General features: G+C 44.4%; 2 protein-coding genes across 3 annotated transcripts; one reads left to right on the top strand and one right to left on the bottom strand.

Annotated features, from left to right (window-relative positions):
* Positions 1-69: 69 nt before the first annotated feature.
* On the top strand, positions 70-4,934 carry LOC117739024 (G1/S-specific cyclin-E2-like). Its single transcript, XM_034545279.1, has 12 exons — positions 70-420; positions 1,141-1,173; positions 1,254-1,311; positions 1,420-1,470; positions 1,779-1,915; positions 2,056-2,191; positions 2,567-2,713; positions 2,982-3,077; positions 3,174-3,308; positions 3,477-3,588; positions 3,775-3,932; positions 4,387-4,934. Exons 2-12 carry the CDS (start codon positions 1,160-1,162, stop codon positions 4,456-4,458), a joined length of 1,116 nt encoding a protein of 371 aa, XP_034401170.1. The 5' UTR covers positions 70-420; positions 1,141-1,159; the 3' UTR covers positions 4,459-4,934.
* ints8 (integrator complex subunit 8) lies at positions 4,165-14,921 on the bottom strand. Of its 2 annotated transcripts, none has more exons than XM_034545277.1 (28): positions 14,828-14,921; positions 13,752-13,890; positions 13,160-13,334; positions 12,742-12,882; positions 12,531-12,602; positions 11,633-11,684; positions 11,328-11,507; positions 11,072-11,179; positions 10,820-10,972; positions 10,557-10,657; positions 10,274-10,415; positions 9,477-9,547; positions 9,171-9,346; positions 8,958-9,088; positions 8,672-8,782; positions 8,313-8,517; positions 7,969-8,090; positions 7,410-7,594; positions 7,253-7,286; positions 7,086-7,145; positions 6,815-6,876; positions 6,624-6,742; positions 6,258-6,361; positions 5,992-6,042; positions 5,711-5,784; positions 5,574-5,638; positions 5,377-5,420; positions 4,165-5,089 (listed from the first exon to the last, which is right to left on the bottom strand). In XM_034545277.1, exons 1-28 carry the CDS (start codon positions 14,849-14,851, stop codon positions 4,973-4,975), a joined length of 3,018 nt encoding a protein of 1,005 aa, XP_034401168.1. In that variant the 5' UTR covers positions 14,852-14,921; the 3' UTR covers positions 4,165-4,972. The 2 variants fall into 2 exon arrangements, with proteins under 2 accessions (XP_034401168.1, XP_034401169.1); XM_034545278.1 differs by having other exon boundaries at positions 4,887-5,089; positions 14,725-14,872.
* Between the last annotated feature and the right edge of the window lie 1,115 nt (positions 14,922-16,036).

The following is a 16,036-nucleotide window of genomic DNA, read 5'->3' as shown; positions in this document are numbered from 1 at the left end:
GGTCCGGAAGCACGCGCTCAACTCAACTCGCCCCCCTATTGGCTGTGCTGTTCTGTAGCTCCGCCCATCAGAGCCGACCGGAAAATACAACTGAAAGAACCAAAAGAAAAAGGACGAAGTGAACGGAAGATATTATTCTTTTTTATAACGTTGCTATACCATTTAAGACTTAATAATACTACAACTAAACATCTAATTCGGTAAGGAGCAGCCTATAAATGTAACGTTAACCGCTTTAAACCTCCGGCTGACACTTGTACACATGCGCAATGTGTCGCACGCGCTCATTTATTGGCGGCAGCGCCAACTGGCCATAAGTTTAATTGGAGCTCTGAGCCGAGGGGAACGCTGGTCCCAGTAGCTCCTGGAGAGACAGCTCGTCTCTACACTTCTCCATCTCCCCCTCACTACTTTGTGCAGGTGTGTAAACTCATGGCTCAAGCGAAGCGGCCGCAGTGTATTTGTTATGTTCGTTCCGTCGCTCGTTGTGGAGCTAGTGGTCCGGTGGCGTTTAGCTAGCTAGCGTCACAGACGGCTAACATCACCCCGGGGAGAGTGGCCCGGTTCAGGCCGAGTGAGAAGGTTCCCCAGTCCGGTGTAACTAGTCTGCATGGTCTTACTTAGGTGAAATCGCATGAGGACGGTAATGCTCCTGAATCCCGACTAAACTAGCTGATTGTACTATTGGTGATCAAAGAAACCACAACGGAGGAATTGTTTAAAAACCGACGATAGTCTTGGTCTCCAGGGTCAGTGTTGAGTTCGTATCATTTTTTTTTTTATTAGCGGGACTTTGCACAAGATGTCCTCCCTGGCCTTGTTGTTGTTGCATTAAGGGAGCAGCTGGAGCCTTTTGGGGGGGACTTTTATTGCCCGTCACGGTGGTTTTATCCCGTGAAGCCGCAGGATCTTGAGGCCAGAAATCTACCTGGAGGTGATTTCATAGTGTCTCGTATTCCAGTGTCAGCTCATTAATAATGCTGGCGCGTATGATGAGGTCTAATTCCTGAAACAATATGCTATATTGAGTGCAGGATGGCAGCAGCTGGCTGTCCTCCATCTCGGTGGGCCAAGTTCCTGCTTCTGTTGTGAACAAACACTCACTTCTCTAAATTATTATTTGTGTTCTTCTTTTTACAGACAAGAAGCGGCCACAAACATGTCCAGACGAAGGTAATGTTTGCTCTATAAATTATCATTTGGATGTCAAAATCTCCAGCTTCCGTGTTGAGTTCAGTTTGATGTCTTTGCAGCGTTCGGCTCCAAAGAAGATCTGAAAATGTTCCAGGGCAGAGGGGCAAAGTGACCACGGTGACCTGCTCATTGAAGAGCATACAGCACAGCTTTAATACGTCATTATATATAGACAATCATATATTCTAGAAGGTCTGACATGCAACTTATTTTTTCCCTTTTCAGCAAAGCAACAGAAGGAGGGTCCAGCCCCTGTCAAAGCTGCAGTGTGAGAAGGTATGCCCCTCTTTATTTATCTAATCCGATTCAACTTTATCGTCAAGGACACAATCAAATATAGGATGTGGAACAAACGATAAGGGTTATGAATACGTGTGTATGTAAATTGCCGAGTGTAATTACAAGAAATATTAACTATTATATAGACAATAAACAACTGGAGGTGATATATGAGTACAAAGAGCCCCTCCCCCAAAACGCCACTGCGGTCCACCCCACTGACCTGCACGACCAACGCCGTACCCATCCTGTGCTGTCTTTGTTCATCCGTACGTATGTTGCATTCAGTTTTCTCTCTGTTTCAGAACCAGCTGGTTCCTAAAGGCGTCGCCAAGCCGTCCGTTCTCACTGAGGCTTCTGAGAAGAGAGTTATGGGTGGCAGTGATGCAGCCGCCCCATCCACAGAGTCTCTACTGCGCCCATCGCCTTTGCCTCATCTTGGGTAATTTAGTATTTGGCTGTGGTGTGACAGTTTATTTATGTAATTAAACTATACTATAATTATAGATGGATAGAGCTGGGACATTCAAATGTTTGTTCATTAAAAAATTACTTATTTTCATATATTCTATTGCGTTAAAGATGGGGATCTCCTGCAGACGTGTGGGAGAAGATGGTCGGCAGGGAGCAGAATTACAGACACAGCAAGAGCTTCATGCAGAAACATCCCACAATACAACCCCGAATGAGATCAATACTCCTCGACTGGTTAATTGAGGTGCGTCTTCAACTGCATCTCGGATTCAAAGACACGCCTCCATGCTTCAACTGGAGTAGATGAGCCTCTAAACAAATGCACACGCTCCCTAAATACCCGTTACAGTTAGATGATCATCTTTTGCTTTTCTCATCTCTGGGTATTTGATGATGATGATGGTATAAAATATTAGGGTTGTAAATGCATAAATATCAATGTACAAAACTGTGAGTTTGACCTTTAGTCATCCGCCCATGTTTTAGGCCATGTTCAACATCAGGCCAACTAAAACATTGCTTTCTCAGCTCTTCCAGTAGAGGCATTTTCATAAAATCTACTAGAAACTGTCAAAAATAATTAGTATTTCCCAAATATCTTTGTCGTTGGCTTCACCAGGTGAGCGAGGCCTACACTCTCCACCGGCAGACGTTCTACCTGGCTCAGGACTACTTTGACCGCTTCATGCTGACGCAGGACAACATTGAGAAGGGCCTGCTGCAGCTCATTGGGATAACATGTCTCTTTATAGCATCAAAGATGGAGGTGAGGGAAGATCCTTTCCCACAAGTCCTTCAAGCTACAGAAAACCGTGCCGCACTGTGAGGAGAACCCAAAATGAAGTTGCACATCAACAACGCGTCTCGGTATACTGTCGAGACTCGTTTTGACGCACATCACCCATCAGCCAGTTGAGAAGCTGTTTATTATTGGGTGTTTAACAGGCTCATTGATCCTGAGGTATTTCATTAGTTAGGGAGCAGCGTGCGCACACACACTTCTAATATGATTGCATTATTTGGTCTGCTTGCAGGAGGCCTGTCCTCCGAAGCTCTCCCAGATGGCTTATGTGACTGCAGGGACCTACTATGAAGAGGAGATCCTTCACATGGAGTTAATCATTTTGAAGGTAATGCCAGTACGTGTGTGTGACCACGCTTTGTCTCATTAATCATTTGCTTTTGATTTTGTGCATGATTCTAATTTCTAATTGCTCGTTGCACAGGCGCTGAGCTGGAACGTTTGTCCCGAAACGAGCGTCTCGTGGCTGAAGCTTTACTTCCAGGTGGCGTCGATGAACGCCGGCTCCGACCTGCTGCAGCCGCAGTTTCCACAGGACGCTTACGTAGAAATGACGCGGGTGAGTGTTTGGATCGGGTTTTTTATTATTTATTTTTTTCAAATGGTGCAACAGTCAAAGAGAAGGAAAAGGCCTTTCTGTCAGGGCTGTGCTACTGGGTTTCATGACCTTGGTGGTATCCCAGTGTTTCGCTCATCTTTCTCTATGTCCACTCTTTCATTTTTCCAGCTGTTAGACCTGTGTATCCTCCACATAAACGCTCTGGACTTTGAGTATAGAGTGTTGGCTGCCTCCGTCCTGAGCCATTTCATTCAAAGGGAAATGGCTGAGAAGGTTTCAGGTAAGATTATCGCATTTATAGAGACGTAGATATCAGTGTTGGAGACCGATAGCGGGATGTGAATTAGATTAGTTATTCCTTGCACCGGGGGAAGACGGGTAGACGTAATATTGTTACATCAACGCGCCGGCTGATATGTTATTAAAGCATCACGGCCTTCACCGCAGTGTGACTTTCTGCGCTCAGGTCTGCCGAGAGACGCCGTCCAGCTGTGCATCGACTGGATGGCCCCCTTTGTGGAGTCGGTGAACGGGTTCGGCAGAACGACGCTCAAGGAGTTTGTCGGAGTAAAGGAAGAAGACAGACACGATGTCCAGACGCACACGGACTACATGGCCATGCTGGTACGCATTTAATTCTTTCTTGTTGGGACGCTGCATTGCAGTAACGGCATTCAACCCTCTTTTTGGAACAAGAGCTAAATGTTACCAGCACATGTAAGAGCGGTGACTTCCTGTTCTATGATCCTAAATGGACTTGTTTTCGACGGTCGGTCAGACATTGTGTGATGAGACCTTTAGCTCAGTTACTGGTCCTTATCTGGTGACCTTTTATCCACCAGTATGAAACCTTTAGTGTAAAATAGATTGTAATTGCATTTATTAAAGTGTGAAACAGTTGTCGACCAAACCCAAAATACATGTAGGATTTTGTGATTTGACCTCTGCTCTCATTGTGAAAACAAAAAAAAATGTATGATAGCGCTGAATCATTTAACATCAACGCTCAAGCCCAAAGAAAACTATACCATAATATAAATATGAATCAACGCTATATCTGGTTTCTGTCTTATTTTAGGCTGTCAGTCAAGAGGAAAACAGCCAGTTCCTCACTCCTCCCAACAGCACAGAGAAAACCTGCACACACTGAACCGCCAGAGGAAGTGAAGGTCCCACGGAGACCGGGTCTGAACTGGGACTAACTGACTGCTTTAACTGGAATACGGAGTCTGGATGGTATTTATTTCAAGCCTGCTGATATGAATTGTATCACCATTAACCAGGATGATATTTAAGATGTTGGCCAAAGCTTTTTTTTTTTTAAGCAACTGGGTGCTTTTAATTCAGAAAAACAAATGAGGTAGAATTTAATTCTAAGAAATGTTATATAACTGAAAGTGATGTGCAATCATTTCCTCTTATATTAAATATGTTTCTAACCAACCGATTTAAAACCTTTCAAAATGCTGCCAGGCCTCAGTTTCCCCGGTGGTCTACTGTGAACCCTGATCTTTACCAGCTCCCTGGCTGTGGCTAGTCAGTAATGCATTTATTTTTGTTAATGATTACAAGTGTACATATGAGTAACTATTTATTTTCTACCACAAAATAAAAATATACACCCTCCCCTCCCCTGAAAGTCTGTCCAGTAGGCAACAGGTCTCCTAGAAATACAGCTTGGCCATCGCCTGCAGGAATCTCTTCTTCCTCTTCTGAGCAGCCAGCTGCAGCACTTCTTCTGGGTTACTGGTGTTCAGCTCCGTCTGCCCGATCGCCTTTATCTACAACAGAGTTGGAAATTAACTCTTTAAGGGGAGACTTAGAAGGTATAAAAGGATATATTGATGGTGCATATAATTCAAAAGCATTTTAAACCACTCACTTTTAAACAGACCAACCAAACGGTTGACAAGTTTAAAACCAACTTAACCCTGATTGGTTTCACTACGACATCACTGTAGTAAACTTCATTTACAGAAAGCATTTCAAACCCCCAGTGGACACTGAATGCATCACACCAATGCTGCAAATATAAAGGTTGCCCAATCAGCAGGTTCCTTCTGCTCACCGCTATTTGTCTCTTCTCCGTCTCGCCCCGTTTGTGATGAATATCTGAACGTACAGTTAAGGAAGAACACGGGGACAAACGTAGATATTGTAGTCGATGGTGGGTTTCTTCCTACAATGGCCCTCAGGGTAAACTGCCTGAAGTCGTACGCCGTTACAAGAAAGGCTAATTCTGACGGCCGGAGAAAGAAAGGATACGCGTGAGGTATTCCAGGATGGTGACGTCCCAGATGTAGTCGTAGAACGAGTCCATGGCATCGTGACTGGGGACACAGAGAAAGATGTAAGCGGTGTTCAGAGTGGTGCTGCCGGCGTGTCCGAGCCTCCAGACGTACCTGTTCTGTTCTTGAAGCGCTTTAAAAGCCGTCATGTAGTCCACCTCTCGGAGGAACTGACAGAGAACGGCAACCTAATGAGGACACCAGACAACTAGTTTAACAGGAATGTTATGCACCGAGTCAGAGACAAACATGTGGAAACTGAAGGTGTAATACAATTGGAGACATCTTTAGGAGGCGCCGCTGCGGGATTGAAACCGTTAACCAATTAAACTACTTTACTCCAGACATGGAAACAGCCTCGTGATTAGGGATTAATCTGAAGAGCGACCTCTGACCTGTGTGTGGCAGTTCATCATTGAACAGCACTTGATCATCCTCTTCAGGACCTGCAGACAACAGTCAGTGTTACTGGACGATTAATTCCTTTTTACAGTGGACTGAAACTGCAATTCACAGAATCTTTTTTTACATGTTTATAGTTCTCTCATAGAATCTGTGTAACGTTGTATTATTTAGTAATTACACGACTGTAGAAACTCATGTAAATCGCTCTGGATCTGATCGAGGCAGTCGGTGTAAAGTTTCCCGTGGTGAGGTCTACCTGGTCGCTGTAGACGTCGGGGGGCACAGCTTTGGTGAAGAAGTCCGAGCACACGGCTCCGGCCTGGAGGTAAAGGTTTAGTGCTGCAGAGTATTGATTGGTCACTGCCAAAAACAGAGAGACGAACAAGAAGACTTCAGTCAAACAGACATCGTTCATTGTCGTAGCCAACTAGTGGTTTCTGCTACTATATACTTCTACTCCACTACATTTGTTAATACTACCCCGATATTCCTGATGTCGTGAGCTCCAAACATCTGGTTTCTCCAAAAATGTAATACAAAACCAATTTTATATAAATAAAATGTATTATTAATTAAATTCTCTCACTAAAGAAAAGCAAACGGTTGATGGTTTGTTTCTCACCAAAGTAGATATCAGCCTGTGTGATGAGCCACGACTGATTATTAGGGTTCAGGGTGAGGGCGTAGGACACCAGCTCTTTGACCGTCACGGCCACAGCTTCCACGTCTACGGCCTGTATGCTGAGAGAGAGACACACATGGCACATTTAGTGGCTTTGTTTGAGAAAATCTTTTAGCAAAAAGGTTTCTTACTTTAGAATAGTAGATGGCCAGATGGAGAGGTGTTCTGCTGTCACTTCATTTACAATATCATCCTAGAGAGAGAATGAGATGAGCAGATTGTGAGAAGCAGCACAGAACTACTTCCAGACTGAACCGGCAGACAAACCTACAATCGAACTATGGTACGAGTGCACTTTCTGCAACACTATAGAGCCCCCCCTCCCCCTGCTGCTCCTACCAACAGCCTGTGTGAGACTACAATGTGCAAACTGCGACCATCTAACAGCTTGAATAGACCTACCCGCACTATGCTGTGGAGCCTCACGAACAGCGAGATGAGGGTCGTCAGCACCAACGGCTCCTGTGAGACGCAACATGAAACCTGTTACTTTTGCATCAACAGCACCTCATCCAGTGTAAAAGGAATGCATCCACTATGGGATTAGGTTTAGTTTATTGAATACTCACTCTGAGTTTCTTGATGAAAGTGATTAATTTGCTCCTATATGGGTTAGAAAAAGAAAATAGACCAGGGTGAGCGTGGCTCTTGTGTGTATACACAACGTATAATTGCTCTGCATTATCCTTCTAAAATCGTAAGTAGTGGGGATGTGTGTGAGCGTACCGGTAGAGGATGCCCATGGAGGACTCTCTGTGTTTGATGAGGCCCACTCTGCCGTCGTGGTTCCTCTTGTGCTGGATGGACACGCTGCAGATCTGCACCACCACGTCCCACAGCTCCTTGGCCGTGCGCCGACACTCTTTAGGACCTGGGAGCTCTTTGCAGGTTGACGCCAGGAGCTGGCCGAGCTGTTGGGAGAACACGGAGGGAGTGGGGTTACCAAATGGTACCAAATATGTGGGAACATGTTTATAAAATGATGCTCAAGTATTTTTTTGTTTTCTTTGGCTTAAACCTGCAACAATAGATTGTTATTAAATTATTATCTCTGCTGTTATTGCAGCTGGCTAAATTGCATCTGAATAATGAACTTGATTGAAAATCCTAAATCCATTGAGCTCCCCACCTGAACCATTACAGGGCATACAAAGCCTTTACAGTAGCCCAGACACGTTAAAGTAAACGTTAATATAAATCGCACTAAAGTCGCAGAAGACGTGTAAGAGTTTAAGAGACAATGTTAGCATCCATCTACCTGCTACAATGAGGCAGTTTTCTTTACCTTGATGTACGGGTTGTTCATGACCAGAGATGGAGGCACCTGCAGAGTCAGGTAATCGTTCTCCCTCCAGTTCAACATGAAGGCGACACACTCCTCTCCTACCACCTGACGCAGCGGCAGATCTGGAGACAAAAGAAAGAACATGACAGTGCATCTGAGAAGTGTGTGCGGATGCTGTTTGCAGTGTTTCGGGTTGGTGGGCGAAGCGTTAAGAAATAAGGTAATAATAATAAATAGTGATTCCAAGCCTGCAGCACCAGAGTGGCAAGATTTAACACGCATTAGAACACTTCAAAACTAATTCCAGGTGGGTGAACAGCTTCGCGGCGTTCCCACACTCTCACCGTGAATCCTCATCTCCAGGTACCCTCTGACCCTGCTGACCAGGTCGGGGGGCGGCCGCTCCTTGCAGCCCTCGGCTGCCATCGCCTCGTGCGCGCGGACCTCCAGCAGCAGCATCTCGTTTAGCATCACCTGCCTCAGCTTCGGGGAGAACTCGGTGACGAGCTCCAGGCAGGCGGAGAAAAGCTGCCGAGCGTGGGCGAAGTCCTGAGACGACAGGAAACGGGGGTTCAACAACTTCGGATGTTGCTGTAATCAAGCTGATGTACAACTTGCTGATGTACTTGTACCAGGACAATTTGAATATTGGTGATTAATAAAGTTGGACAAGCTGATTCCATAATTAAGTGAGTAAGTACACCTTTATAGATATGCAGTGGAGTCCTTTGGCCATGAGGATGTAAACCAGGTCCTTTGTCAGGTTGTCTTTAATGCCGAGGATCACGTGGATGTAGTCCGGAGGAACTTCCCACTGTGCACACAAACAGAAAGTGCTATTTTAATTATTTAAGTTTATATTTTATTATATCCGACAATGAATAACATTTTCCACAGTAAGTTGAGACATTTTGGCATTGTGTGAACCGTGGTTATTACTCATAATAGAGGTTTTAGTATAGAAGTCTAGTACATAAATGACCTCCGACCTTGCTGTTAACCCTCCAGAAAGGTCGTTCCGCAATGCCGTGGAGCTCGATGAGGATCTGTCTGATCCGCCGCGGCTCCAGTAAAAGGATGAGCTGCTGCTCGAGCTGCCCGATGCTCACACTCGCCGACGCTGTGGAGGGGTGAAGTTTTACACACAACAAACAAGCAGATAAATCTGGGTGTCATGTACAAAAGAAATCCCAGTGCTGTACCTGGAATGTCATAGAAAGAGGGCAGAGGCTTGGCGCTGAGGTTGATCGTGGTCGATCTCTTCCTCAGCTGCTCCACCAGGACCTTCCTCTCCTCCTCCTTCAACAGCTCCATGAAGAGCTTGTGAGAGGACACCATGAACAGCAGCGGCAGCTCCTCCAGGGTTTCACACAGAGTCCTGCAGGATGACAACGGTCTCATTTAAAAGATGATTTAATGATGAGTCTGTTAACAGAGCCTCCCAGCTGTAGTTTTAAAGTCACTTTCACATCAACTTCATAAAGTGACTTGACTCTGCTCTCACTCACTTCATGAAAGTGGCCATGTTTCTTCTGGATGTCTCAGACGGTCGGTCCTTCTCCAGAGAAAGCGTGCACACCTGCAGAACAAGCAATATTGGATTCAAACATGAAACAGCTTTTTAATTACATTTATTCATCGCGAGAATAATTATGATCAGTCCCAGATACACGTCGAACCCCTTTAAAACCTCAGCACAGCTTATACCACCCATGACGTGTGTCACAGTAATTCTACCTCACAGTACACGAGAGACGTTGGTCTCCCGACGTAAAGGGCTGCCTGACAGTAAAGTAAAGCTGTCAAGATATTCTAAATATGGTACACTTAAACTAGTATTTACTCACATTTTGTAGGTGTCTAAAATAAGTTCTCAGCAGATCATTGCTTTGCTCCCGTGCTGGTACTCCTGTCTGTTTCTCCAAACTGGGGGCAAGCTGAGCCAAACACTGACTATGGATAAATACCTTATACAACCTCACTTCAAAACATCCAAACTGTCCCTTTAAAAAGGTAATTTGAGCTTCATTTAATAGTTCATATCAGACAGTAAGGGAAAGATGAACATCCAGACAGGTGTAAAGACTGTTAGGATGTGAAAAATGACACCTTTATCATCATCAAAAGGTGACCTGATAAAGTCCCATCAAAGCTCCGCCCATTTTCAACCTGAGCAGCCAGAAACCGCCTTTGTATGTTTGCACTTTTACCAGTTGAAGCTCTGGGAGTTCCCAAGCACGAATCACTCCTACAGGAATCTCAAATGGCGCAGACATTTTTTTGAGACACAAGAAGAGAGCAGTACCTCTAAAATGAAGTCCACCATCCTTTTACTGGGCTTGAGCAGCAGCTGCTGGAAACGCACACTGAGGACCTCCCCTTCCAATGCGTCTCGGACGGCGTTGCAAACGCATAGCTTGTAGCAGACCTCATCCAGGCTCGATTCCCTGTCAGCAATGGGTTGTTGGATATGCAGATTTGATTAAAAGAAGAAAAAAGGAAAAAAAAAAAATGCATGCAGCTTCCCCCTCGTATTTCAATGCATATCATATCTATAGGCTTTATCACACGTTGTATTGTGTCCTTACCCTTGGTGGACTTTGTACAGGAACTCTCTGAGTACAGAACGCCGGAAGTTGTTGGGCAAACTGCGGCACACGTTGTCTTTGATGAAGGACTCAATGACAGCCTGTCAGAGAGGGGAACACATCGTATATAATCAGTCAAACATCTTTCTGGTATCTCTCATGCACCTTCAGTTTACAGCTGGAGCCGTACTACCAGTCCCAGGTGTGACACGCAGAATACCAGCATGTCCCCATTTCAAAGTGCCTGCAGCGTCGGCTCTGACCTGGTAGCTGTGCGCCCGGATCAGGCTGTTGATCTGATTGTAGGGCATGTTCTGGGAGTCGGAGGGGTCGCAGTCTTCGGTCAAAGCCCTGCAGGCGTTCCAATAGCCGGCCAGACGTTTCTCATCCAGGTGCACATGGACAGTAGAGTCCAGCTGTAAAATAAAATAAAATAAATAAGCATGAAAAAAAAAAGGACTGAGATCATTGCAGGCCAATATCGGATCATGGGTAAGTAAAACAAGCAAATCTACCTTAGTTAACAGTTCCTTTGTCTGTCTGAAGTGGTCCCGGGCCTTCTTGTAGGCCGTCTGGTCTGTGCAGCCTTGTTGGAAGAAAATACCTCCCAAATCATAATGCACCTGAAACACCGAAAAAAACAAATTTAGGATTTGTTACATTTGACTGAAACTACATTTTGAGATAATTTTTTTACAGTTTACTTGTAGATTCAATGGAGGTCATCAATGGAGGTGTAATCTGAATGAATCGTGCGCTGTGTCCACAAACCTGACAATGCAGCTCATCCGCACTGATGCGAAGCCCCGCGGTCGAGGACTCCGTCTCTCCGTTGGGGGCGGCGTCGGCAGCCAGCAGATCCAGAGTCCTCAGGGTGTGGACGTAAAAGTCTTTCTTAAGCTGCAGAGCTCCTTCCAGGACACTGATGGAGTCGGTCGCCTGCTCCTTCAGCTGAGGGCATGAAAGACAATTTCTGAGACAGACTTAACCAAACCAAAAGGTATCAGGCATACCAAAATGTGGATTACATGATTATATAGATATGTATTATATTAGCATTTCCATTTCGTACTCACCACAGTAAGGATGTTTTCGGTCATCTCTTTCTCCTGCTGCACAATGCTTAACCTACGAGAGGACACAAGACCAGAACTCACTATCGTCTTGATGCCATTAAAAGCTAGATTTAGATGTGAAACTGGGCCTGGCTGTTTCAGTTTACTTGTTCTGTAAACATGTGCAGCTGGACCCAAACCCACCGTGAGCCTTTCTCATTTCCCCAATGGTGTGCCTCCTCGACTCCTTTCCTCGCCTCGCGTCTTAGTCATTGGAAGATGTGAGAGGAGAGGAGTCGAGGCAACAGGCATTCAACAAATGAGACATCCTCGCCTCGGGCCGTCATTTTAGACGACCGTCAATTAAACATGAGGTGTGGCGCAGCTGATCAGCTGTCCATTGTTTAGATATGCCATTTCACAATCTCCTCAGATGAGCATAACGATGTTCACGACAACTTCTATATTTACCAATCACAACGTGACGAGATCATTCGGATGTTATGCATTTTCTATTTAATACACACACACAGCATGTAATAAATATGTCATATAGTCTATTGCGTGGAGCACTACAAATGTTCGTACGAAAATTACTATGCATGAAAGAGTGACATTTTATATATGTCGGATTGATATGCATTATAAACACACAAACACAGTCCTCTCATTGTATAAGACAACATGAAATACAGCCAATTAGTGCTGAATTTGATGTCCGCAGATGTTTGCATTTGTAAACATCATGTCAGGATTACAGCAGTCGAATTGGATTCAGTATGAAAACGGTTGAATGTCATTAAAGAAATGGGACGGAGACGTACGAGGAGCTACACAAACTGTGAACGGCAGAACATTTGACCACGCACAACATCGTGAAAATGAGAACGACCCAGAGTGTGTTAACAGGAATATTTACATGTTCATCTGGTGAGGCCCCGGTTTGGTCTGCTTCTCTGGAAAGCTGCTTAGCACGATGGTTCTGATGGCCCTTTGAACGACACAAGAAGAAATGGACACGAAGAATTGTTGAAATTCTTTCCATTCAAGCATTTACTCTTTGTGACCAATGCCATAACTTCAGCCGGTGCGTCTGGCCTGAGTGACTTTTCCCTGTGGCTCTTACTCACCAGCGGTTGTATATGATGACAGCCATGGCTGTAGTAGGAGGCAAAGTGGACAGCTCCAGGTCCACATGTTTCACCCCCGGTGGCACTTTGCTCACACACAGGAGCTCGTTCAGGAGCATATTTAATACGGGAATGGTCAAGCTGGGTCGGGAAGAAGGATGGATCATTACATGATGCCAACGTCTGTACCAATTACTAGAGACATCAGCTTTACTTTGCTGGCAAGTCTGGCCGAGGTCGCTGTTTACGAAATGTTGGAAGGTCACATTTGCATAATTTAGAGGTGGACATAACAGACGTTAACTAAAGGGAAGGACTGCACAAACACACATTTCTTCTATAAATGCAAGGTGGACTAGTTTGAAAAGTTCCGCTGGCGTCGTCCACATTACACGTTTAAAGAGCCTTCCCCACACACCCTTTCTCAAGAGCATCCAGATCCCACTTCATGTGGGCGGCTACTTCCAGTGCCAGCAGCTTCAGGGTGCGGTTCCTGCGGTTATCCGCTGGAGGCTGCACCTGGTTCTGCTCGTTCACGGAGGGCTTGGACGCCTGCTCCAGGAACTGGATGATCAGCTGCACCGGTAACGGGTCTGTGGAAACATACATAAATAAATCTATTACATGCCAGTAAAAAAAACCAGATGATTTGGACAGCCAATAAAATTTTTGATATACAACTCTCATTCTAGATGCACCGCAAATATCACAATACGGTTTCTTGTTGTTCATGTTTAGCCCGTTTCCCACAAGAGTGAGAAGAATTCACCGTGACACAACTATTATGCTGAAACGTGAGGGGAACTGTTGTGTCTATTAACTTCAAGCTAAATCAGAGGGAAAGCATTGAGAATAATTAAAGCACCCTGCTGGTACGACAAAAATAAAAACTTGAACGAGAGAACAATAATCAGTATTCACTGAGCTGTCCTTGACATTTTGTTGGCTCTCGGTTTACTTAAAGACTCCACTACAAATCCAGCACAAGGCATTGAGTAACTGTCATTGACCTGGGTAGGACTTCTGTAGGTGTTTCTCCAGCAGGCTGCCGTCCAGGAGGAACTCAAACCAGGACGTCTGAAGAGGCGTGCTGGGCCGACTGCCGACCACGGCAGCCACCCGGTCCACCGTCTCCGAACTCATCCTCGCCTGGTGAAAAGAGAGAAATATTTGAACATTTGTCTTTCTCTTATCTTTCAAGGCATCACACCAACAGTAAGAGTTAAAAAGGACTTTGTCTCAATAAATTTGAGTTGTATGCAAAGAATACAGTGATGTGTGATGATAGTGTTTCATATTAGCATGCAGGATCAGTTTACTCATCAGGGTGAATGACATTGAACTTCCAAAAGCAGCTGATTGTAATGTAAATAGTAATGTCTTTGTCAAGTTTGAGAAAATGACAGTTTTATATAATTAATATATATTTTATATATGTTATATATTTAAGATCTTTAACTTGAAGTATGTTAACACTGACACAAATGCATCTTCATCTAACGCCCACAGAGATGGACAGCAACGACACAGGGTGCTAAGTGTCTCCAGTTTATAGTCCTGCCCTGTTCACTTGCACCTTTCCATCAACCTGTGTATCTCCTTAATGAAAATACATTGTCAGTACATTTCCTGTACATTTATTATTGTTATGTATTAGTTAGTTTACAGAAACGCCCTCTACGGACGCTCTGTTAGCTACTAATCAATGATAGTATCATTTTATATAGCTAGTGGCCAGGTGAGGTTTATGCTGATTAACGTACAGTCCCGTGAGGGCGGAGTTTTCAAATTGTCCACAAGATGAGTGAGAACATGAACGCACCAAGGTGGCTCGGGGGTGCAAGTATATTAAAACCAAGCGCATCCCTTCCACCCATTCTGTTGCTTGCAGAGCTACCGTCGTTTTGAGCTGATATTCCGGCTAACTAGTTAGCTATATTCTACAACCCGGCCTCTCAGCACGAGAGGGACCGGTTAGCTTACCTTAACAGGCCGAAATGAAAAAGAAGAAGATATTTGAGCTAAATGTACACAAATATCTCAAAATTAAAGGCTGGACCAGCTACAAGAACTGTTTGCCTCTCACATTATTCATTCTGCGCTTCGACATCTCGATTTCCGGTTCCGTTTCGTTGTCAGGGAGACCCACAGTGCGTTGTGTCTGCGCATGTTTATACTCTGAGCGCGAGGAACAATAGGTTCGTTCGAGATGAACTGAATATATATATATATATATATATATATATATATATATATATATATATATATATATATATATATATGTGTGTAGCTGAATCCTATGTACTTTTTATGGTTCGATTCCCGGTCGGAGCGGTCCTTCTGTGTGGAGTTTGCATGTTCTCCCCGTGGCAGCGTGGGTTCTCTCCGGGCTCTCCGGCTTCCTCCCACAGTCCAAAGACATGCTGCAGGTTAATTGATCTCTAAATGTCCCATAGGTGTGAATGTGAGAGTGAATGGTTGTATGTCCCTACATATGCCCTCGATGGACTGGCGGCCTGTCCAGGGTGTCCCCTGCCTTCGCCCTATGTCAGCTGGGATAGGCTCCAGCGCCCCCGCGACCCTAATGAGGATAAGCGGTATTGAAAATGGATGGATGGATGGATATATGTATGTGTGTGTGTGTGTGTGTGTGTGTGTGTGTGTGTGTGTGTGTGTACAAAATGGTGTGTAGCTGAATCCTATGTACTTTTTATGTGACCATGACATTGGTTGCTGTGTTGTGGACTTGTTTGTGACTGATGTATGTATTGTTTTCAGATAATTTAAGCCTATTAGAACAATTCAAAGTACTATAACTATACTGTGAAAATTCCCCACGACTAATAAAAGTCCTGCATGCCAAACCTTACTTAAGTAAAAAGTATAATCAGCTAAATGTACTTACAATACCTAACACTTTGAAATCGTATAACCAATCTATAAGTGGTGTTGAACTACACCCATTAGATCCCTTTTGGTTTGTGTATGTTCCTTTTCAGTATCAAACTCCATAAACACAAAGTACAAAATAAATCAAAATAGGATGACGATTGTTCTCAACCCATGAATGAACACTGGTGAAAGATCCAATAAAACCACCTCTTGATACAGGGTTTTCAGCGGGCAGAAAGAATACTTAAGCTGTCAGATAAATGTAGTTGAGTAAAAAGTACTATATTTGCCTCTGAGGTGTAGCCTAGTGGTACGTTGCATAACATGAAAATACTCAAGATAAGTACAAGTACCTGAAATCAATACTTTAGTGCTATACGTTATATCCAAGTTTTATGTATGT

The sequence above is a fragment of the Cyclopterus lumpus genome, chromosome 11 (genome assembly GCF_009769545.1).
Source record: "Cyclopterus lumpus isolate fCycLum1 chromosome 11, fCycLum1.pri, whole genome shotgun sequence".
Taxonomy (NCBI): Eukaryota; Metazoa; Chordata; class Actinopteri; order Perciformes; family Cyclopteridae; genus Cyclopterus; species Cyclopterus lumpus.
Note: the sequence above shows the minus strand (reverse complement) of the source record. Positions and strands in the feature narration are given on the sequence as shown.

Bases quoted from the DNA above. Each gene is read 5' to 3' on its own strand.
- LOC117739024 (XM_034545279.1), top strand. The intron at 3,078-3,173 runs GTAATGCCAGTA...CTCGTTGCACAG, and splicing joins TGGAGTTAATCATTTTGAAG to GCGCTGAGCTGGAACGTTTG. The intron at 3,309-3,476 runs GTGAGTGTTTGG...TCATTTTTCCAG, and splicing joins CTTACGTAGAAATGACGCGG to CTGTTAGACCTGTGTATCCT.
- ints8 (XM_034545277.1), bottom strand. From the start codon at position 14,851: ATGTCGAAGCGCAGAATGAATAAT. The intron at 11,180-11,327 runs GTTTGTGGACAC...TCGGTGTTTCAG, and splicing joins CGGATGAGCTGCATTGTCAG to GTGCATTATGATTTGGGAGG. The intron at 5,639-5,710 runs GTACGTCTGGAG...CTGTGTCCCCAG, and splicing joins GCGCTTCAAGAACAGAACAG to TCACGATGCCATGGACTCGT.